The sequence below is a fragment of the Crocuta crocuta genome, unplaced genomic scaffold (genome assembly GCF_008692635.1).
Source record: "Crocuta crocuta isolate KB4526 unplaced genomic scaffold, BGI_CrCroc_1.0 scaffold118, whole genome shotgun sequence".
NCBI lineage: Eukaryota > Metazoa > Chordata > Mammalia > Carnivora > Hyaenidae > Crocuta > Crocuta crocuta.
The window spans coordinates 10,214,201-10,232,489 of NW_027551558.1; the positions used below are offsets into that span (position 1 = coordinate 10,214,201).

Sequence of the window (18,289 nt, forward strand, 5' to 3'; positions counted from 1 at the left end):
TAAATTAAAAAAATTTGAAAAAAAATAAATCCTAATTTCATTTTTTAAAAAATGTAGAGTAGGGGAATAGTTTAATTAAGTATATATAATCAGATATTACTTTACTATACAGCCATTTTATTTATTTATCTACTTATTTATTTTAAAGCTTATTGATTTTGAGAGAGAGAGAGAGAGAGAGCACGTGTGAGAAAGGGAGGGGCAGAGAGAGAGAGAGAGAGAGAGAGAGAGAATCCCAAGCAGGCCCTGTGCTGTCAGCTCAGAGCCTGATGTGGGGCTCGAACTCATGAACCATGAGATCATGACCTGAGCCAAAATCAAGAGTCAGAAGCTTAACCAGCTAAGCCACCCAGGTGCTCCTACTATGCAGCCATTTTAAATATTGTAAAAGAATATCTAGTGCTATAGAATATGTTACGTTGTTACATACATTGTTAGGCGATAAAATAAATAGAAAGCAGTATTATATTATTGTCCCACCTTGTTATATACATCTATAGAAGGACGTCTGAATATGAAATATAACCAGATACACTGGTTAACACTGTATTATTTTATTCTTGCTTAATTCTGTTTTCTAATTTTTTTAGAAAAAGAAACCTAAGATAAATATTATTTTTAAATTTAAAAATTGGTCACTTTTAGGGGCACCTGCGTGGCTTAGTCGGTTAAGCGTCCGACTTTTGCTTAGGTCATGATCTCGCAGTTCGTGGGTTCGAGCCCCGCGTCGAGCTCTGTGCTGACTGCCAGCTCAGAGCCTGGAGCCTATTTCAGAGTCTGTGTCTCCCTCTCTCTCTGACCCTCCCCTGCTCACGCTGTCTCTCTCTCTCTCCCCTAGAAATAAATAAAAATATTTTTTAAAAAATTGGTCACTTAGAAAAATATAATAAAATATTTACACATAAAGTATTACAAACAAAATAACCTCTGATTAGTCACTCATTCTTCATACACTTTGATTATATTAGAAGTTAAAAATTTAGATTTAGAGGGGCACCCAGGTGGCTCAGTCAGTTAAGCGTCCGACTTCAGTTCAGGTCATGATCTCACGGTTCATGGGTTCTAGCCCAGCGTTGGACTCTGTGCTGACAGCTCAGAGCCTGGAGCCTGCTTCAGATTCTGTGTCTCCCTCTCTCTCTGGCCCTCCCCTGTTCACGCTGTCTCTCTCTCTCTCTCTCAGAAATAAATAAAACATTAAAAAAAATTTTTTTTTTAATTTAGATTTAGAGGAGCTATGTCACCATAGCTAGCATTAACGTGGGAACATGGATGAGTGCTATTCGGTAGTATTTAGAAAGATTGACCAGCTACACCAAAAGTAAGAGAAAAAATTCACCAGTACATTCAACAAAGAGTTGTGCTGTTTTTCCCAAAATGTTACATTACCATGAAAATATTTTTTCAATTACTGATGACTTAGAAACTGTCTGGTATTATACAAATATATATTTTCCAGTGAACACAACACTACTTTAAGTGATATTCTTACTAGAATTCATAATAACTAGTTGTGCTCCTATGTCAAGGACCATGTGTATCAAACCCTTAGAGTTTAATATGATCCTGTGGCTAAGGGTTTGTTTGTTTGATTGTTTTTACTTTTCCCACATGGCATTGTCAGTTCCTGCACGTTACATTTCTGCTCTTCCCTGCCTCCCACCTCACAGTTGCATTTTAAATGAGTATAAGTAGATGTGATTATCAGATGACTAACCCATTTGGGTTTACAGACAGGATGCTTATTATGTTTCCTTCCTACCATTTTTCATGTCCACCCCCATATTTTCACCCTCAGAGCCTTATAAGAGAAAAGCTTCCCTCAGTTATTCTGAATGACTTGTTCCGAGCTCACATTCAGGCTACAATTTAAGATACTGTAGAACAGCACTTGAATGCTTCGGAGGGGAGGACATTTTTTCAGGCTGTCACGTTGTTATTAAGTACGGAAATATGTAGGTAGATATTAAGAACTTGTCTAATTTGGTTCTGGATATTCACTCTTGCAACTTTTAATACTTAGGAAGAAAATTTTCTCTATAAAATGTCATTTATTTAAAAAACCAAAAGTGTAATGAGTTGTTACCACATGTCAGCCAATAGGCTAGAGGATATCAAGACGAAGAGGCCATTGCCCCATTCCTCAGAGAACCCCATAATCTATTGGGAAAGAAAGGGACTTAGCATGTTATAATACGTACAAAGGGCAATTATGAGATGCATGGTAAGGTCACAGAGAAGTCTAATTTAGGCTGCGGGATCAGGAACATCTTCTCAGAGAAGATTTACTTGTGTTGAGTCTTGAGGGAAGAGAAGGAATAGTTACACCACATGGAAATGGGCAGGGAAGGTATCCCAGGCTGGGGGACAGCGGGAGCAGACAGTATCTCAAAGCAGTGCCGTGTGCACTGAAAACAAGTCCTTTGGAGAACAAGGGGGAGGGACCTGGTCACAGAGGGCTTTTTCATCTTGCTAAAGACTTTTTTCTTCACCCTGAAGGTGCTGTAGGACCCTTCGGCTTTGTAACAGAGGCAGGGGCATATTCATGTTGTCAGTAGATCACTTTGCTGAGAGGCAAGTGGATTTGCGGGGGGCAAGGTGGAAGGAAGTTCTAAGAACAGTTAGCAGAAGTGGTTTTGAAGAGGATGAGACTCTGAACTGGTCACAGGGAGGGAAGAGAGGGTGAATGTAAATAATGAGAGGAGGTAAAATCTTTAGTTAGATTGGTTGAACTTGGGGTTAGGAAGTGGGAAAAACAAGGTTGGCTGGGTGAAAGATGGTGCCACATCAGAGAGCTCAGGGAGGAGGAGCAGTTTTAGGATGATTCAGAGGTTATTTTGGACCATGCCAATTTTTCGAGTTTTGAGGACAACCTGAGTTAAGAATGAAGAAGTCCGTCAAGCAGTGCCAGCGAGTCTACCTCAGAGGACGAGGCTGGCTTGGAGAGGATTTGGGGAATCCTCAGCATGTATGTAGTGGTTGCATTCAAGATGGTGAGAGAAGTCTCCTAGGGACATGTGTGTGGTGGAAGAGCGGGGAACCTGCTGCTAGAATGCTGGGGTTTTACAAGCGCTGAGACTAGCAAAGAAGACGTGTGAAGAGACCCTGGAAAATAAGTCATGGGATCCAGGAAGAGGAGCGTGTGACCGGGTGAGAGGGGTCCACAGCGTCAGAGGCGGTGGAGTGCTCAGCAAGGAAGGTACATTGCAGTGTGTTGAAGGATAAAGCGGAGATGAGTAAGTGCAGTATTTGAGTTTGCAGCACTATCCACATGGCCCAGCACATTAGAGGGAATGAAGCTGAAGGGAACATGGTGTCAGGAGAGGCATTGTTAGGACAGGAAAGGCATACCTTGAGTTTGCAGACAGAGGAAGAAACCAAGAGAGTGGAGAAGTGGGAAATGAAGCACTGAAGAAGTGGGTGGGCGAGCATAGTGGGTAGGCATGGTAGGAGGGCATGGTGGAAAGGGTTAGTGGAAAGGCATAGTGGGCGAGCATGGTGAGTGGGCATGGTGGGTGGGGTGGAAGGGCCCAACTGGCAGAAAGGCGAGAAAAGATAAATATCTAAGTTTGTAGGGCATTGAATGAGATCATGCCTGATATCCTCAGTTTTCTTGATGATGATTGCTCCGTAAGACAGAATTATTTTGTGAGAATGAGGGAAAGGATTGAGAATAATCAGGGACATGGGGATATACTCAAAAGCAAATAGAAAGATTGCTAAGTGCTACTCAGGGCCCACTTGACTTTAGTGACTAGAGTTCATTATTTTTCTCTGACATCTTCATATGCCCAGAAATAGGAGAAGAGATTTACATTGTAGCAATGTAAAGATAGCCACTTTTTTCTTACATTCTACTATGCAAATGTTTAATGATGCAGAAAAGTAGGAAGACTGTTTTACGGCAAACACCCATAGCCCCACCACCTAGATTCTATAATTAACTTACTTGCTTTACACATACCTATCAAGGTGATCATTTAAAATTGATGTTTCATTCTGGGCATTTTCAAATGTGTGGAAGTAGAAGGAACAGTAACACGAACCCTCATATGTTTATCACCCGATTTTAAGGTATGAACTATGGCTAATGTTATGTGAGAAAGCCCCCCTTAAACCTCTCTCTCTCTTCCCACACTCTTCACTGGATCACCTAAAAGCAAATGGAGATGACATGTTATTGAGTGTAAATGTTAGAAGCAGAGAATGCAACACAGTCCCAGGGCTTGGAGCTAGAACTGTTTTTGTGACAAACCCAGATCCAAGGCTGGGAGGAAGAGAAGAGAGGCCAGGAGAGAACTGATAAACTGAAATAAAGTGGAAGAATCAGGGGACTTCATGTTTGGAAAGAGAGGAGGAGTCAAAGAAGAGGAGTGGTGTGAATTAGTAGAGAAGGAAGGAGGGGGAGACAGTTGAGGTCAGAGAATAAAATGTCAGTTTCAGAAGTGGAGCAGTTTCCAGCGAAGAAACAAAGTCAAGGGCGCGGTGGAGGGGATGGATGGCAAAAACGGAGGGACAACAAAGGTTAGTGGAAATGGGGACACCTGGGTGGCTCAGTCGGTTAAGCATCTGACTGGCTCAGGTCATGGTCTCACGGTCCGTGAGTTCGAGTCCCACATCGGGCTCAGTGCTGACAGCTCAGAGCCTGGAGCTTGCTTTCAATTCTGTGTCTCCCTCTCTCTCTGCCCCTCCCCTGCTCACACTCTGTCTCTGTCTCAAAAATAAACATTAAAAAAAGTTTAAAAAAAAAAAAAGGTTAGTGGAAATGAAAAGAGCACGAAGCTGTGAGTTAAGGATGTAGGGACGCAGTGAGGCAAAGAGGCGAGGGCAAGAGCATGGGCGCAATCTTGGCTCTGCCACTTGCCCTTGCGTGACCTTGAATAGGTTGCTTGCAAGCTCTGTGCCTTACTGTCTTCATGTGTAAAGTGGGGGGATGATCATAGTGACAGCCTCACAGGGTGTTGGGAGGATGAACTGAAAAAAATTTAAAAATTTTTAATGTTTATTTTTAAGAGAGACAGAACAGGAGCAGGGGAGGGGCCGGCTCCAGGCTCTGAGCTGTCAGCACAGAGCCTGATGTGGGGCTCGAACCCATGAGCTGCAAGATCATGACCTGAGCCGATTGAGCCACTGAGGCAGCCTGAGGATGGAATGAATTATTTAAGTGTATAAAGTGCTTTAGAACAGTGTGTGGCACATCATAAACACTCCCAAAATGCTAGCTATTATTATCACAAGACTTTCACCTAGATATGGAAGTCAGCAACGCTTGTGGCAAGATTTACGGTGGAGAAGGGCTGCAGGCATGAGAGTTTAGGGGAGGAGAGACAACTGTGGTAGCTTATATTTTGTGTGATGACAGAGGCCAACCAGGGTATGATACACCGTGTCTTCAAAGCTTCACACAGAACTGATAGGAGGGACCTTTGTTACAGATTCAAGGTAAAAAATGATTCTTTCGGTTATTTTGTTTGCCAAAGCCCTAAGGTTGGAGATGGCCTTTACATTTTTATGAGGGTTCTTCTGGCACAGTTTGCTTTATTATGAGTTTAATAAGTCAGAATTTTAAGAAATTCTAATATAATTGGACATACACATAAAGATAGACTGTGTTTGGGGTGCCTGGGTGGCTTAGTCGGTTAAGCGTCCGACTTTCGCTTAGGTCATGATCTCGCAGTTCGTGGGTTCGAGCCCCACGTCGGGCTCTGTGCTGACTGCCAGCTCGGAGCCTGGCGCCTATTTCAGAGTCTGCGTCTCCCTCTCTCTCTGGCCCTCCCCTGCTCACGCTGTCTCTCTCTCTCTCTCCTAGAAATAAATAAAACATTAAAAAAAAAAAAAAGATAGACTGTGTTTTTAAAACACAATTTTTACAGTGAATTGGCAGAGGTCTTTGTTAACTTGTAGTTCTTCAAAGGTACACATTGTTGTGCTTTAAAGATAAATCATTTCAAAAGTATGCTCTTTACAGCCAGATGCAATGTATTCCCGTTTTGATGAGAGGCCCTTCTGGGATTTTATTAAGAAGAAAGAAAGAAAGAGAGAAGGGGGGGGGATGAAGACAGGGAGGGAGGGAAGAAATATAGAGGAAGAAAGGAAAGAAAGAAAGAAAGAAAGAAAGAAAGAAAGAAAGAAAGAAAGAAAGAAAGAAAGAAAGAAAGAAAGAAAGAAACTGAGTGACACAAACTATTTAAGACTTACAGGATATTTATCTGTAAATATATGTTTCTAAATTTAATTACACTGAAATATGTCTTCCAAATGAAACATTTTTTGCTTTTGGTCAAGGGGATTCTAAATCCATCAAACTGTTGGATGGTGGTGTTTGCTTAAACCACAGCCCAAAGTCTGGCTGCGTGGGTGGGCTTAAAGAACATGTGTTTTACTTCTCCTTATTCATAGTGTGGAAGGAAGTGTTTATTGAGTAACTACTATTGTCCCTTATTTACTTCTCTCCCTTGGTCATCACATCAGCCCAGTAAGATCTACAATAATCCCACATTATGGACCAAAAGGCTGAGTGAGAGGTTAAGTCAGTTGCCTGAGGACATCCGTCTAGCATGAGGCAGAAATGGAATTGAAGCTGGGGTCCATTTGACCTCAAAAAACAGGCCTTTCCTACTACGGTGACTTGCCTCCTTGTAAAATCTATTATATCAGTTATTTGTTTTCTTCTCAGTGTATTCCTATCAGACCAGTCCATTTCAATGTAAGTCATTGCAAGGGCCCTGTGACACATGCGTGCCTCCCACTGCCACCCCTCCTGTCCCTTCCACGGTGCCCTGTCCCCTCGCTCGCTCAATGTCAGACACACCATCTCCAGCCATTTCCCCCTCTGTCCAGTGTTCTTTCCTCAGATGACTGCATGGTTCATCCACCTCCTCCAGGGCTTGACCCAAAGTCAGCAGGGCCTCTTTGAGCCCCTTCTCTTAAATTATAAAACACACAGACCCTAGTGCAATCTCTGACTGTTCAGAGTCAGGAGGTAGAATCAGATTCTGTCCCACTCACTTGACGTGTTTCCTGACATGCAGGCACTTACTCAGTATGTAGTTACAAATTTTTTTCTTTTTTGTTGTTAAGTTTTTTTTAACATTTATTTATTTTTGAGAGACAGAAACAGAGCATGAACGGGGGAGGGGCAGAGAGAGAGGGAGACACAGAATCTGAAGCAGGCCCCAGGCTCTGAGCTGTCAGCACAGAGCCCAATGCAGGGCTTGAACCCACGAACCGTGAGATCATGACTTGAGCCAAAGTTGGGGCTTAACTGACTGAGCCACCCAGGTGCCCCTAATTACAGATTTCAACATTTTGTATGACTCCTTCCGGAGAAGGCATCAAATGTTTTGAAGAATGAATCTTTAATATTTGGGAAAGCACTAGAATTTTTTTAGGTTTTAATCTTCTCATTTCTCACATTGTTAGAGGGTTAACCCAGAGAGCCACAATATTATTGAAAATCTATGAAGAACACTTACTTGTGAAATGAGCATCTTATTTTATTCATGTCTGACTTCTTAGCCCTAGAGGCATCGTACTTGACATACAGCCAAAATTTGTTAAGCGTTGAATGGTGAGTACAAAAGCCAAACAGGTACATCTTGAACTGCATTGGGTCAGTCTAGATGGACTATCACTTATACCCTGAGCAAACTGGATACATACACAGTTTCAGGTAGAGTGTATATGCTATAGTTCACGATGTCAGAGTTCCGAGCTACATTTGTAATTCTTTGAAATATGATTTCAGGTAAAGCATGGCTACTCCAAGAGGGTCTGGTGTACACTTATAGGAAAAACATTGTACTATTTTCGTAGTCAAGAAGATAAGGTAAGTATGTACTTTTAATGAGCTAATTGGAGGCGTTTTTTGTGTGTTGTGCCTTCAGTTTTGTTTTTCACTCTTCGATTGCTACCCAAAACTTGAGAGTTTTTGATAAGGTTGAAATCTTGCAAAAATGTATTACCGAGGCAACCACATACCTACAAGGGTCTTGATTCTTAATTGTAACTCTTGGCAACTTTTGATTAATGCATCTTTGTCTTAGAAGAGAAAAATCTTCCCCATTCAGAGCTGTCACTTTCTTACATTTACCCAGATTCTGAATAAAGAAAAGAAAATCTGGGGAGGGAAAAGAATCCAGTCTTGTCCCAGGCTCTCAAATCCCTAGATACTACTTAACCTATCCATCCTCTACCTGTTTATATCCTTGTATTTATTTTTATTTATTTATTTATTTAAAATATTTTTATTTATTTCTAGGAGAGAGAGAGAGAGAGAGATAGCGTGAGCAGGGGAGGGTCAGAGAGAGAAGGAGACACAGACTCTGAAACAGGCTCCAGGCTCTGAGCTGGCAGTCAGCACAGAGCCCGACGCGGGGCTCGAACCCACGAACCGCGAGATCATGACCTAAGCAAAAGTCTGACGCTTAACCAACTAAGCCACCCAGGCGCCCCTGTATTTATTTTTAGACTCATCTCCTCCCCAAAAGAGCTTGAGTTATCTTCACTTTCAGAGTAAAAAGATGGGAGGGGTGCCTGGGTGGCTCAGGTGGTTAAGCACCCAACTCTTGGTTTCAGGTCAGGTCATGAGCTCACAGTTTGCAGGATCAAGCCCCACGACAGGCTCTTCGTTCACAGCGTGGATCCTCCTTGGGATTCTCTCTCTCCCTCTGTCCCTCTCCTGCTCTCTCTCTCTCTTCCCCTCTCTCTAAAACAAGAAAGATGAGATAGCTTTCAAAGGTAAAGGGTATGCCAAGTTATTATTGTGGGTACTCTGCATCACATTTGGATTACTGAAACTAAAACTTGAACCAACATGTGCCAAAAGTACGTGCATAAAATATTGATGCGAGCCCCGCAGAATGGCAGCCTGTGACTGATTTCTGCATCAATGAGACCAGACTTCTTGACCCAGTGACCACGTCACATAGGTCAGTTAGTTACTTATCTGCTCTATTTTCAGACTGCACTCTCACTTCCAACCAGCTATATTTAAAATGCATGCCATTATTCTCGGGGTTGCTCATGGGATGGGAATTAACAAGCTATTAAAAATTATAGCTCTGGAGTAATGTAGGAAAATGCTTACGTAAGAGTGTGACATGAAATAAGCATGATATAAAATTGTACATTCAGTGTAACCCCGACCTAAAGCACAGAGGCAGCTGGTCTTCAACAGCTTAGGAGAAAGCTCTGTGGCTCTCACATCAGCCCATGCATCTGACTGCAAGTATCTCAAGAGAGTGACAACTTCTCCTTCACCCTTGCCTTCCGCACCTCACCTACGTTCTCGTGGAGGCAGGCTCTAACTGAGAACCCTGGAGGGAAGGGGGTTCTGACAGAGATGGTTCCCAACTCCTCTTCTGCAGCTACGAGGAGATGTTAGGAGTGGAGGGGGTGGGATGCTGAGTTTATAATTCTCAGGCCAACACATCTACATAAAAATATGCATAGCAGGAGATGGGAAAGAACTCTACAAATGTTGAGTAATTATCTGTGATGGTAGAATTTATGGATGATTTTTTACAGTCTCTTTTCCTAGACCTTTCTACACTTCCTATAATAAGCATGCACTTTCAAAATAGAAATTTATTCAAATTTTGTTAAAAGAGAACTTAAACATTCTCACTAATAATTAATAATAATGTATGGGCGCTTGGGTGGCTCGGTTGGGCGTCCGACTTCAGCTCAGGTCATGATCTCATGGTTCGTGAGTTTGAGTCCCACGTCGGGCTCTGTGCTGACAGCTCAGAGCCTGGAGCCTGCTTCAGATTCTGTGTCTCCTGTTCTCTCTGCCCCTCACCCACTCACTCTCTGTCTCTCTCTCTCTGTCTCAAAAATAAACATTAAAATAAAAATTTTTAAATAATGTAATAAAAGTGGATCACATTGGTCACAGAAGAAACAAGTCAGAAGAATGTAGATGGATGAGTAGAAATCCATTTTAATCACTAGAGAAGTATTGAGAACGCATGTGAATCCATATAGACCCACTTCGTTGTGTGCTAGAGATGTTGCAGAAACAGTTTGCTTTTAATCTGGATCAGTGTCTTCTTTTATTCAGTCAAAATATTTAAGAGCAGTAGGTCTATGTACTGTTTATGGAGGCTTGGTGAATCCTTTGGTAAAATGAATAATCACCTTTAAATATTGGGATGGATAAAACCTTGATTTTCACCAAGGGATATGTCTAAAGCACACAATTAGGATAGGATTGTCATATATAATCATGGTAGAATCCGTTTTCTTTTTCCTGTTTTTTTTTTTTTTTGTTTTTTTTTTTTTTTTTTTTTTTTGGGGGGGGGGGGGNCCCAGGCGCCCCTACTTTTTCCTGTTTTTGAAAGCTTGCTACTTATTATTACAAACATTATGCAATAAATGTGTGATAAATACATTTAATAAATAAAATTGCATTTATTCAATGAATTAAAAATAGTATTTGTTATTTATTTGGCTTTTCTTTTATTGCCTTTCTTTTTCTGAAAATGTAGGTAAGTTAGTTTTAGATTTTTCCTTCAGAAGTAAATTTTCTTCATTCAGTGCCCAGAATTGTGCTTTGTGCAGAGTAACTACTGAGAAAATAATTTTTAATTTAATGAGAAGTCATGTTTCTCATGAAGGACAACACATTTAATTAAATGAATTAACTTTTTACTGTTAGTCAGCTATTAGGCAGGTCATACTTCAGGTAAGATAAGATAGCCAGGTAAGACCTCACTGAGACGCTAACATTTTAATTAGGTTCTGAAGGAAGGAAAAGAGCAGCCATGTGGTATTTCAGGCAATAACATGCTAGGCAGAGGGAATAGCAAGTGCAAAGGCCCTGAGGCAGGAGCATGCCTGATGTGTTTGAGGAATAGTGAGATGGGTCAGTGTTGATGCCAAGAGTTGGGACTTAAACAGCTGGAAAGATGAAGTTGCCAACAACTTAGGTAGAGAAGACTGGGCAGAGCAGGTTGGTTGAGATGCTCTTAGACAGCTAAGGAGATATAGTGAATCTGTAGTTAAAATATGAGAGCAACTAATTATGCTGCTATGAAAGCCATGACCTTGGATGAGACCACCTGGAGAGTGAGTGTAGATGGGAAGAGAGCCCCGCACTGAGCCCTGGGCCTGAGAATGCAAATGGATATTGGTAAATATCCCTGGGCTAGGATGAGCATTTTCAGACTGCATTTGCAAACCTGATAAAATACTTTAGAAGCTGTAAATCTTAAGCAGACCATGTGTTTTCCTGGAATAAATGTACTTAATTAAAGCAAAAGTTTTAAAACAAATATGCTAAATACTCAACACAGCAGATAGGATGGCTTTTGTCAATAAAAGTAGGTAGAATTTAACATAAATCAGTGTTAGGAAGTTTTTCTTACCCTTTAAGAGGGAAGAAATCATGGCACTGCTTTGTGATAGATTCCATATGTTAATAAATACTCTTAAAACACATTGGGTTTAAGATGATAGTTAATCACACTTCTTTGCATCAGCTGCCTAATCTTGTCACTTTTTCTGTGAATAGCATTGAGACTTCGTGTACATTTGTCCTTTTGATCCAGTACCTTAATAACATCAATTATGTGGGGGAAAAGTCAAATGAATATTTTGACTGAGTTACACAATTTCTTGACTAGGTAATGGGTCATTTCAGTGTAATGAATAATCCAAACTGCTGTACAGAAGTAGCTTCTTATCTAGTATTCGATCTGTTCTTTTATATCATAATTGGGTATTTTACTTGTGGCCACTACTTTTGTAACAATGAGGATAACCCAAATGCCTTTGGGCATTCATTGAAAAAAAAGTATGCTTTATAAAGGTAAGAATGAAAAGGACTCTGAAAAATTTTAGTAGGAAAATATCTAGAAAGTGCCTTCCTCAAAATTACTAACATTTCCTTTAGTTTCCTTTAGGTCAGATCAAACTCTGGGAAGCTAAAGTTGAAGAGGTTGACAGATCCTGTGATTCAGATGAGGATTATGAAGCCAGTGGGCGAAGTCTGTTATCCACACATTACACCATCGTCATCCATCCCAAAGACCAAGGTCCAACTTACCTCCTAATTGGATCCAAGCATGAAAAGGTATCTAGAGACTTACTGGTTGATTTTGAATGAAGTAGATTGATGTCATTAAGAACTGGTAATACTTTCCAAATCAATTTTATGGACACAAAGACGAGAACTTGTCAGACTTTCAGGCTCTATTTGCAGAGATTCTTCATGTCCATGGAAACAAGCCTTGTTCAAATGTTTGATTTCTCTATCTTCTTGTTGAAGGTAATCTCAAGGTTGAAATGAGTACATTTACTTTAGTTAAATCAAAATGTGGATCTCTCAGTCTGGGTATTTCAGGGTGACTCTAAGACCTCCCTTATATGTTTTACTCATTTTCAACAAAATTTTGGTTTAGATCCAATTAAAATGAGTTATTACATGTATTATATGTATATGTAATAAGTAAACAGTACAAAAGTTATTATAACATAAAACAAGGGGCACCTGGATGGCTCAATCAGTTGAGCTCTTGGGTTTTGGCTCAGGTCATGATTCCAGGGAAATGAATAGCCCATACCCGGCTCTTCGCTAACCATGCAGCCTGCTTGAGATTCTCTGTCTTTCTCTCTCTCCCTCTGTCTCCTCCCCCATTCATGCTCTCTTTCTCTCAAAAGAAAGTTAATATAATATAAAATTAAAATATAAAAATTATAAGATAAAAGAGGCATTGCAGATTAATGGGGAGGTAATGGATTATTCAGTACATAATATGGTATGCTCAATTTATATTGAGGAAATCAGCTCTTTAGAAAAACAGTTTACTTTTTCATCTCACACATGTAGCAGAATAGTTTCCAAATGAATTTAAAGAACTAAATGATATCATTTTTCAAAGAGCCTTTATCTGATCTCTGAATAGAATGTACTTTCTGAAAAAAACCCCAATAATGTAAGAAATCACTATAGAAATGGTTGATAGATTTGACTACAAAAAATTGAAATACTTGTCTATATCAAATAAAATCACAAATATAACCAAAAGAATAATACAAAAAATAAAATATTTTGTGGATGGCTACTATATCTTTAACATATAAACTGCTTTTATAAATTACTTTTTTTAATGTTTTTTTTTTTGAGAGAGGGAGAGAGAGCGAGAGAGAGAGAGAGCATGTGCACAAACAGGAGAGGCGCAGAGACAGAGAGGGAGAGAGAGAATCCCAAGCAGGCTCTGAACTGTCAGCGTAGAGCCCGACACAGGGCTTGAACTCACGAACCCATGAGCTCATGACCTGAGCCAAGATCAAGAGTCTGACACTTAACTGACTGAGCCACCTAGGTGCCCCTGTTAATGGACATTTAGGTTGCTTCCATGTCTTGGCTATTGTGAATAATACCACAAAAAAGGTGTGAGTACAGATATGTCTTCGTGATCCTGATATCAATTTGTTTGGATATATATCCAGAAGTAGAAATGCTGGATCATATGGTAATTCTATTTTTAGTTTTTTGAGGATCCTCCATACTATTTTCCATAGTGGCTGTACCAATTAACATTCCCACTAGCAGTGAATAAATGTTCCCTTTTCTCCACATCCTCACCAGCATTTATATATATATATATATTATAAAAGCCATTCTAATGAGTGCAGGGTGGTATCTTATTATGGTTTTGATTTGTATTTCCTCACTGATTAGTGATGTTGAACATTTTTTCATGTATCTGTTGGTCATTTGTCTGTCTTCTGTGGAGAAATGTCTATTCATTTTCTTTGCCCATTTTTTAATTGGGTTGTTTGGTTGTTGTTTCTTTGTTTTGTTTTGTTTTGTTTTTTACTATTGAGTTATAGGAGTTCCTTATATATTTTGGATATTAACTCTTTGTCAGATAAATGTTTTGCAGATATTTTCTCCCATTTCATAGGTTGTCTTTTCATTTTGTTGATTGTTTCCTTTACTGTGAAGAAGCTTTTAAGTTTAGTATAACACACTTCTCTATTTTTGCTTTTGTTGCCTGTACTTTTGGTAGCATATCTAAGCAATCATCACCAAGGCCAATGCCCAGAAGATTTGTCCCTATGTTTCTTCTAGGACTTTAGTGGTTTTGGGTCTTATGTTTAAGTTTTTATTCCATTTTGAGTTGAGTTTTGTGTTTGGTGCAAGATAAGGGACCGATTTCACTCTTCTACATGTGGATATCCAGTTTTTCTAATACCAATTATTGAAGAGACTGTCCTTTCCCCCATTGCATATTCTTGGCACTCTAGCCAGAGGTCAGGTGACCATATATGAATGGGTTTATTTCTAGGCTCTCTGTTCTGTTCCACTGGCTTATATGTGTATTTTTATGCCAGTTCCATGCTATTTTGATTACTACAGCTTTGTTTGTCTTGCTCAAAATTTGTAATGAATTTTGAATCAGGAAGTCTGGAATACCTCCAGCTTTGTTTGTCTTGCTCAAAATTGCTTTGGCTATTCAGGGTCTTTTGTGACTCCTTAGGATTGGTTTTTCTATTTCTGTAAAAAATTCCATTGGAATTTTGATAGGAATTATACTGAATCTGGAGGTTAGGTAGTATGGACATGTTAACAATGTTAATTCTTCTAGTCCATGAACACTAGATATCTTTCCATTTATTTGTGTCTGCTTTAATTTCTTTCATCAGTGTTTTATAGTTTTTTGTGTACAAATCTTTCACCTAGTTGGTTAAGTTTATTCCTATTTTATTCTTTTTGATGCCATAGCAAATGAAATTATTCTCTTCGCTGTTAGTGTATAGAAATGCAAATGACTTGTGTATATTGATTTTGTATCCTGCAACTTTGCTGGATTCATTTATTAGTTCTTAACAATGTTTTTGTGGACTCTTTAGGGTTTTCTACGTGTCAGATCATATCATCTGCAAACAGAGATAATTTTACTTCTTCCTTCCCAATTTGTATGCCTTTTATTTCTTTTTCTGGCCCTATTGCTCTGGACTTCCAGTGCTATATTGAATAGAAGTAGCAAGAGTGGGCATCCTTGCTTTGTTCCAGATCTTAGAGGAAAAGCTTTCAGTTTTTCACCATTGAGTGTCATATTAGCTGTGGGCTTTTCTAGTATGGCCTTTATTGTGTTGAGGTAAGTTCCTCCTGGGTATTACTTTCTTCTTTAAATTTTCTGGATTTTCCAAGTATTTTTTTATGTGTTACTCATATGTACTGAGAATCAGATTTTAAATATGATAGACCTTATTGTTTCTTAAAAGAATATAAACTGGTTTTATTTATTCTAGTCTTTTAACATCATATTAATTTACTTAATTTTATCATGCTTTTGAAGAAACTTCTACAGAAAATAATAAAGATGTGAACAATGGGAAAAGGTGCTATGCATATAATGCAAGTGAGTCTGCTTCAGAACTGTTTGACTAAGTAGCTTTTGGCTATTATTTAAAAATTAAAGAATTTTTCAGTGTCAAAGTTTTCTGCTGTTTATGCAAGTTAATTTTTTCCTTTAAGTCATCAAAAATTGTATCTTAGTTAACATCTCTATTAATGTATTTTGATTTTAAGGACACTTGGCTTTATCATTTGACTGTTGCAGCAGGAAGTAACAATGTAAATGTTGGATCTGAATTTGAACAACTGGTTTGCAAACTGCTCAATATTGAAGGAGAACCTTGTAAGTTCACAACATATAAGGCTCTATCATTTATGAAACGGACCCCTTAGCCTAATGGAGTTTTCATTTGTGAGTTCCTGTTTCCCTGGAATCATCCATCTTTTCATTGGCTTTGTCATGGGCCGAGAATCTCATTGTGGTTGTTAGCCTCCAGGGACACCATCATTCCCCAGTATGCCATGTCCTGTAACCTTTCTGCCTTTGCTCACATTATTCCTTCTGCCTGAAACTCTCCCTGTCCTTCACATTTCTCCTACCTACCCCAGGAGCTCCCCTCATCAGCAAACTCGCTCATAAAAGGTACCGAATAAATGTTAAAATTATATCCCAATACACTTTGCATTTAACTCTTTTATAATATTTGTTGCTTTGCATTGAGATTAACTTTTTATGGCTCAGGTGTCCCCATTGAGAGTCTAGATTCGATGCTATGCTTTATATGATACAGAGATCATATTTTACTTGCAGTATCTATCATAGGAATTTAACAGATGTTGATTTTAGGAACGTCTTCAAGTTTCCCTTTATCTTTCTGTCTCCTTCTACTTTGACTTCTCCTCTCTGTCTCTCTCCAGCTCCTTCTCAGAGTCATTTCCCTACCTAGGCCACTGATCTTTAGCACATTTCAGCTTTGCAATAGTGCCCTGGTAGACTTTTCAGCCTAGAAAATTAAGACCGAGCTCTCCTAGATTTAGTTTATCCAAAACAGAAATGTGAGAATCCCAATGACCTGGAAACTAAAATAAAATAATGTTGCGAAAGATTTTTCATGACCTGTAAGACTTAAAGCTGTGAGCCAGGCCTAACTAAGCTAATTTCTAAAGGGCTACTTAATGGGAAGCCAAAATAAGTGATTCTTCTGTTTTCTGTTCACATTTTATTATGTGTGTAGCCTCTCAGATTTGGAGACACCCTACTTTGTGTCACAGCAAAGAAGGAATCATTTCTCCACTGACAACCCTACCCTCTGAAGCTCTACAGACAGAAGCTATTAAATTATTTAAGGTAAAATTTTATATGGACTTATATGTTGCTAAAATTTTAATTGGAAAAAATAAAAATAAATAATTTTGGTTTCAAGGTTGCACTCTAAAAGATTCAAAACGTGATCATCATCATCTCATTAAGAAAATGTTCTGAAATAAAATTAGGTGAATTTCATATGCGGTTTTTTTTTTTTCCTGAGAGAGAGAGACAGTGTGAGCAGGGGAAGGTTAGAGAGAGAGGGAGACACAGAATCTGAAGCAGGCTCCAGGCTCTGAGCTGTCAGCACAGAGCCCAGTGTGGGGCTTGAACCCACAAACTGTGAGATCATGACCTGAGCCGAAGTTGGACGCTTAACCCACTGAGCCATCCAGGCGCCCCTCATATGCGTTCTGAATGAGGATTTGGGATTTACTGACATGAACTGTAAATGGTTTGGGTAGTGTGAAGCACTTAATGTCAGAAGAACCCTTTCCCCTTCAGCATCTCAAAAGGGGGGATTTCTCACATCATCCCTCCCTGAGTGTTGGGGGAGAGGGATCAACATCCTTCTTCTCCAGTGCTATTCTCAAATTCTTATTACTTAACTTATTTGAGAAATCCCTGAACATTTGATGGGGTGCCTGGGTGGCTCAATCGGTTAAATGTCTGACTCTTGATTTTGGCTCAGGTCTTGATCCCACAGTCATGAGATTTAGCCCCACATCTGGCTCCTCACTATACATAGAGCCTGCTTACGATTCTCTCTCTCTCTCTCTCTCTCTCTCTGCCCCTCTTCCCTGCTCACTTATTCTCTCTCTCAATCAATCAATCAATAAAGTGTTTAAAAAAAAGAAATCACTGATCACTTGAAATCTGCCCTTCAACTATATCACTCTTTATCTCCTCATCTCTCACTCACTTTCTGGTAACTCTTCAATTTCTTTAAGGATGTTGGATGACTTCATTTTCACTTTACTCACCAATGCCATGGTCTTAAGATTCCTGACCTTCTTAATGCCAGTAAGCTTCACCTGTAGTCACCTTCATCTTCCCATTCTCTGACCCCACCATTCCTTACAAGTACACTACTTCTAAAAGCTTCAATTCTAATATCTCTTTCTATAACCATAATCTCCTAGCCTATGAGCTCTCTTAGTTTCTTGTTCTTCCCTGTTTAATCCTAAGACCTTTGTTTTGAGCCATTTATTCTCTTTGACATCAAAGGAGAGCATGGGAACCATCTCTTGGCTTTTCTTCTTTATCCAGTCTGAATGGCTCTCATTAATACTTATAGTTCTTTGGGACCCATGATTCCCTGCATTCTTCAGCCAGACCCCAATATAGATCATTGCTGGTGTCTGTCCACTTCCACACTGATCATGTGCACATGACTAGAAAACATCAACCAGCCATGTGTAAACTAGAGCCAATATAAATCCACAGTCTTTGCCCTCAGGGCTGACTCCCTCTTTTGCTTGTCTTTTGTCACACGCACACCTTCCAATGCCCTACTCAATAATGTTCTTCACAACAAACTTCTATTTCATTGAAAAGATTAGAGGGCATCAAACATGAACACCTCAAATATCTCTCCCTCACAGAATTTTTAAAAAATTTTTAATGCTTATTTATTTTTTAGAGAGAGGGACAGAGCATGAGCAGGGGAGGGACAG

At 39.5% G+C, this 18,289-nt stretch overlaps 1 protein-coding gene across 1 annotated transcript in view; it reads left to right on the top strand.

Moving 5' to 3' along the window:
- PLEKHH2 (pleckstrin homology, MyTH4 and FERM domain containing H2) overlaps window positions 1-18,289 on the top strand; it is a 120,413-nt gene that overhangs the window by 60,849 nt on the left and 41,275 nt on the right. Inside the window, exons 15-18 of the mRNA XM_077749313.1 lie at window positions 7,745-7,825; window positions 11,894-12,073; window positions 15,542-15,650; window positions 16,543-16,655. Coding sequence (XP_077605439.1) covers window positions 7,745-7,825; window positions 11,894-12,073; window positions 15,542-15,650; window positions 16,543-16,655 — 483 coding nt within the window. The remainder of the gene's footprint in view (window positions 1-7,744; window positions 7,826-11,893; window positions 12,074-15,541; window positions 15,651-16,542; window positions 16,656-18,289) is intronic.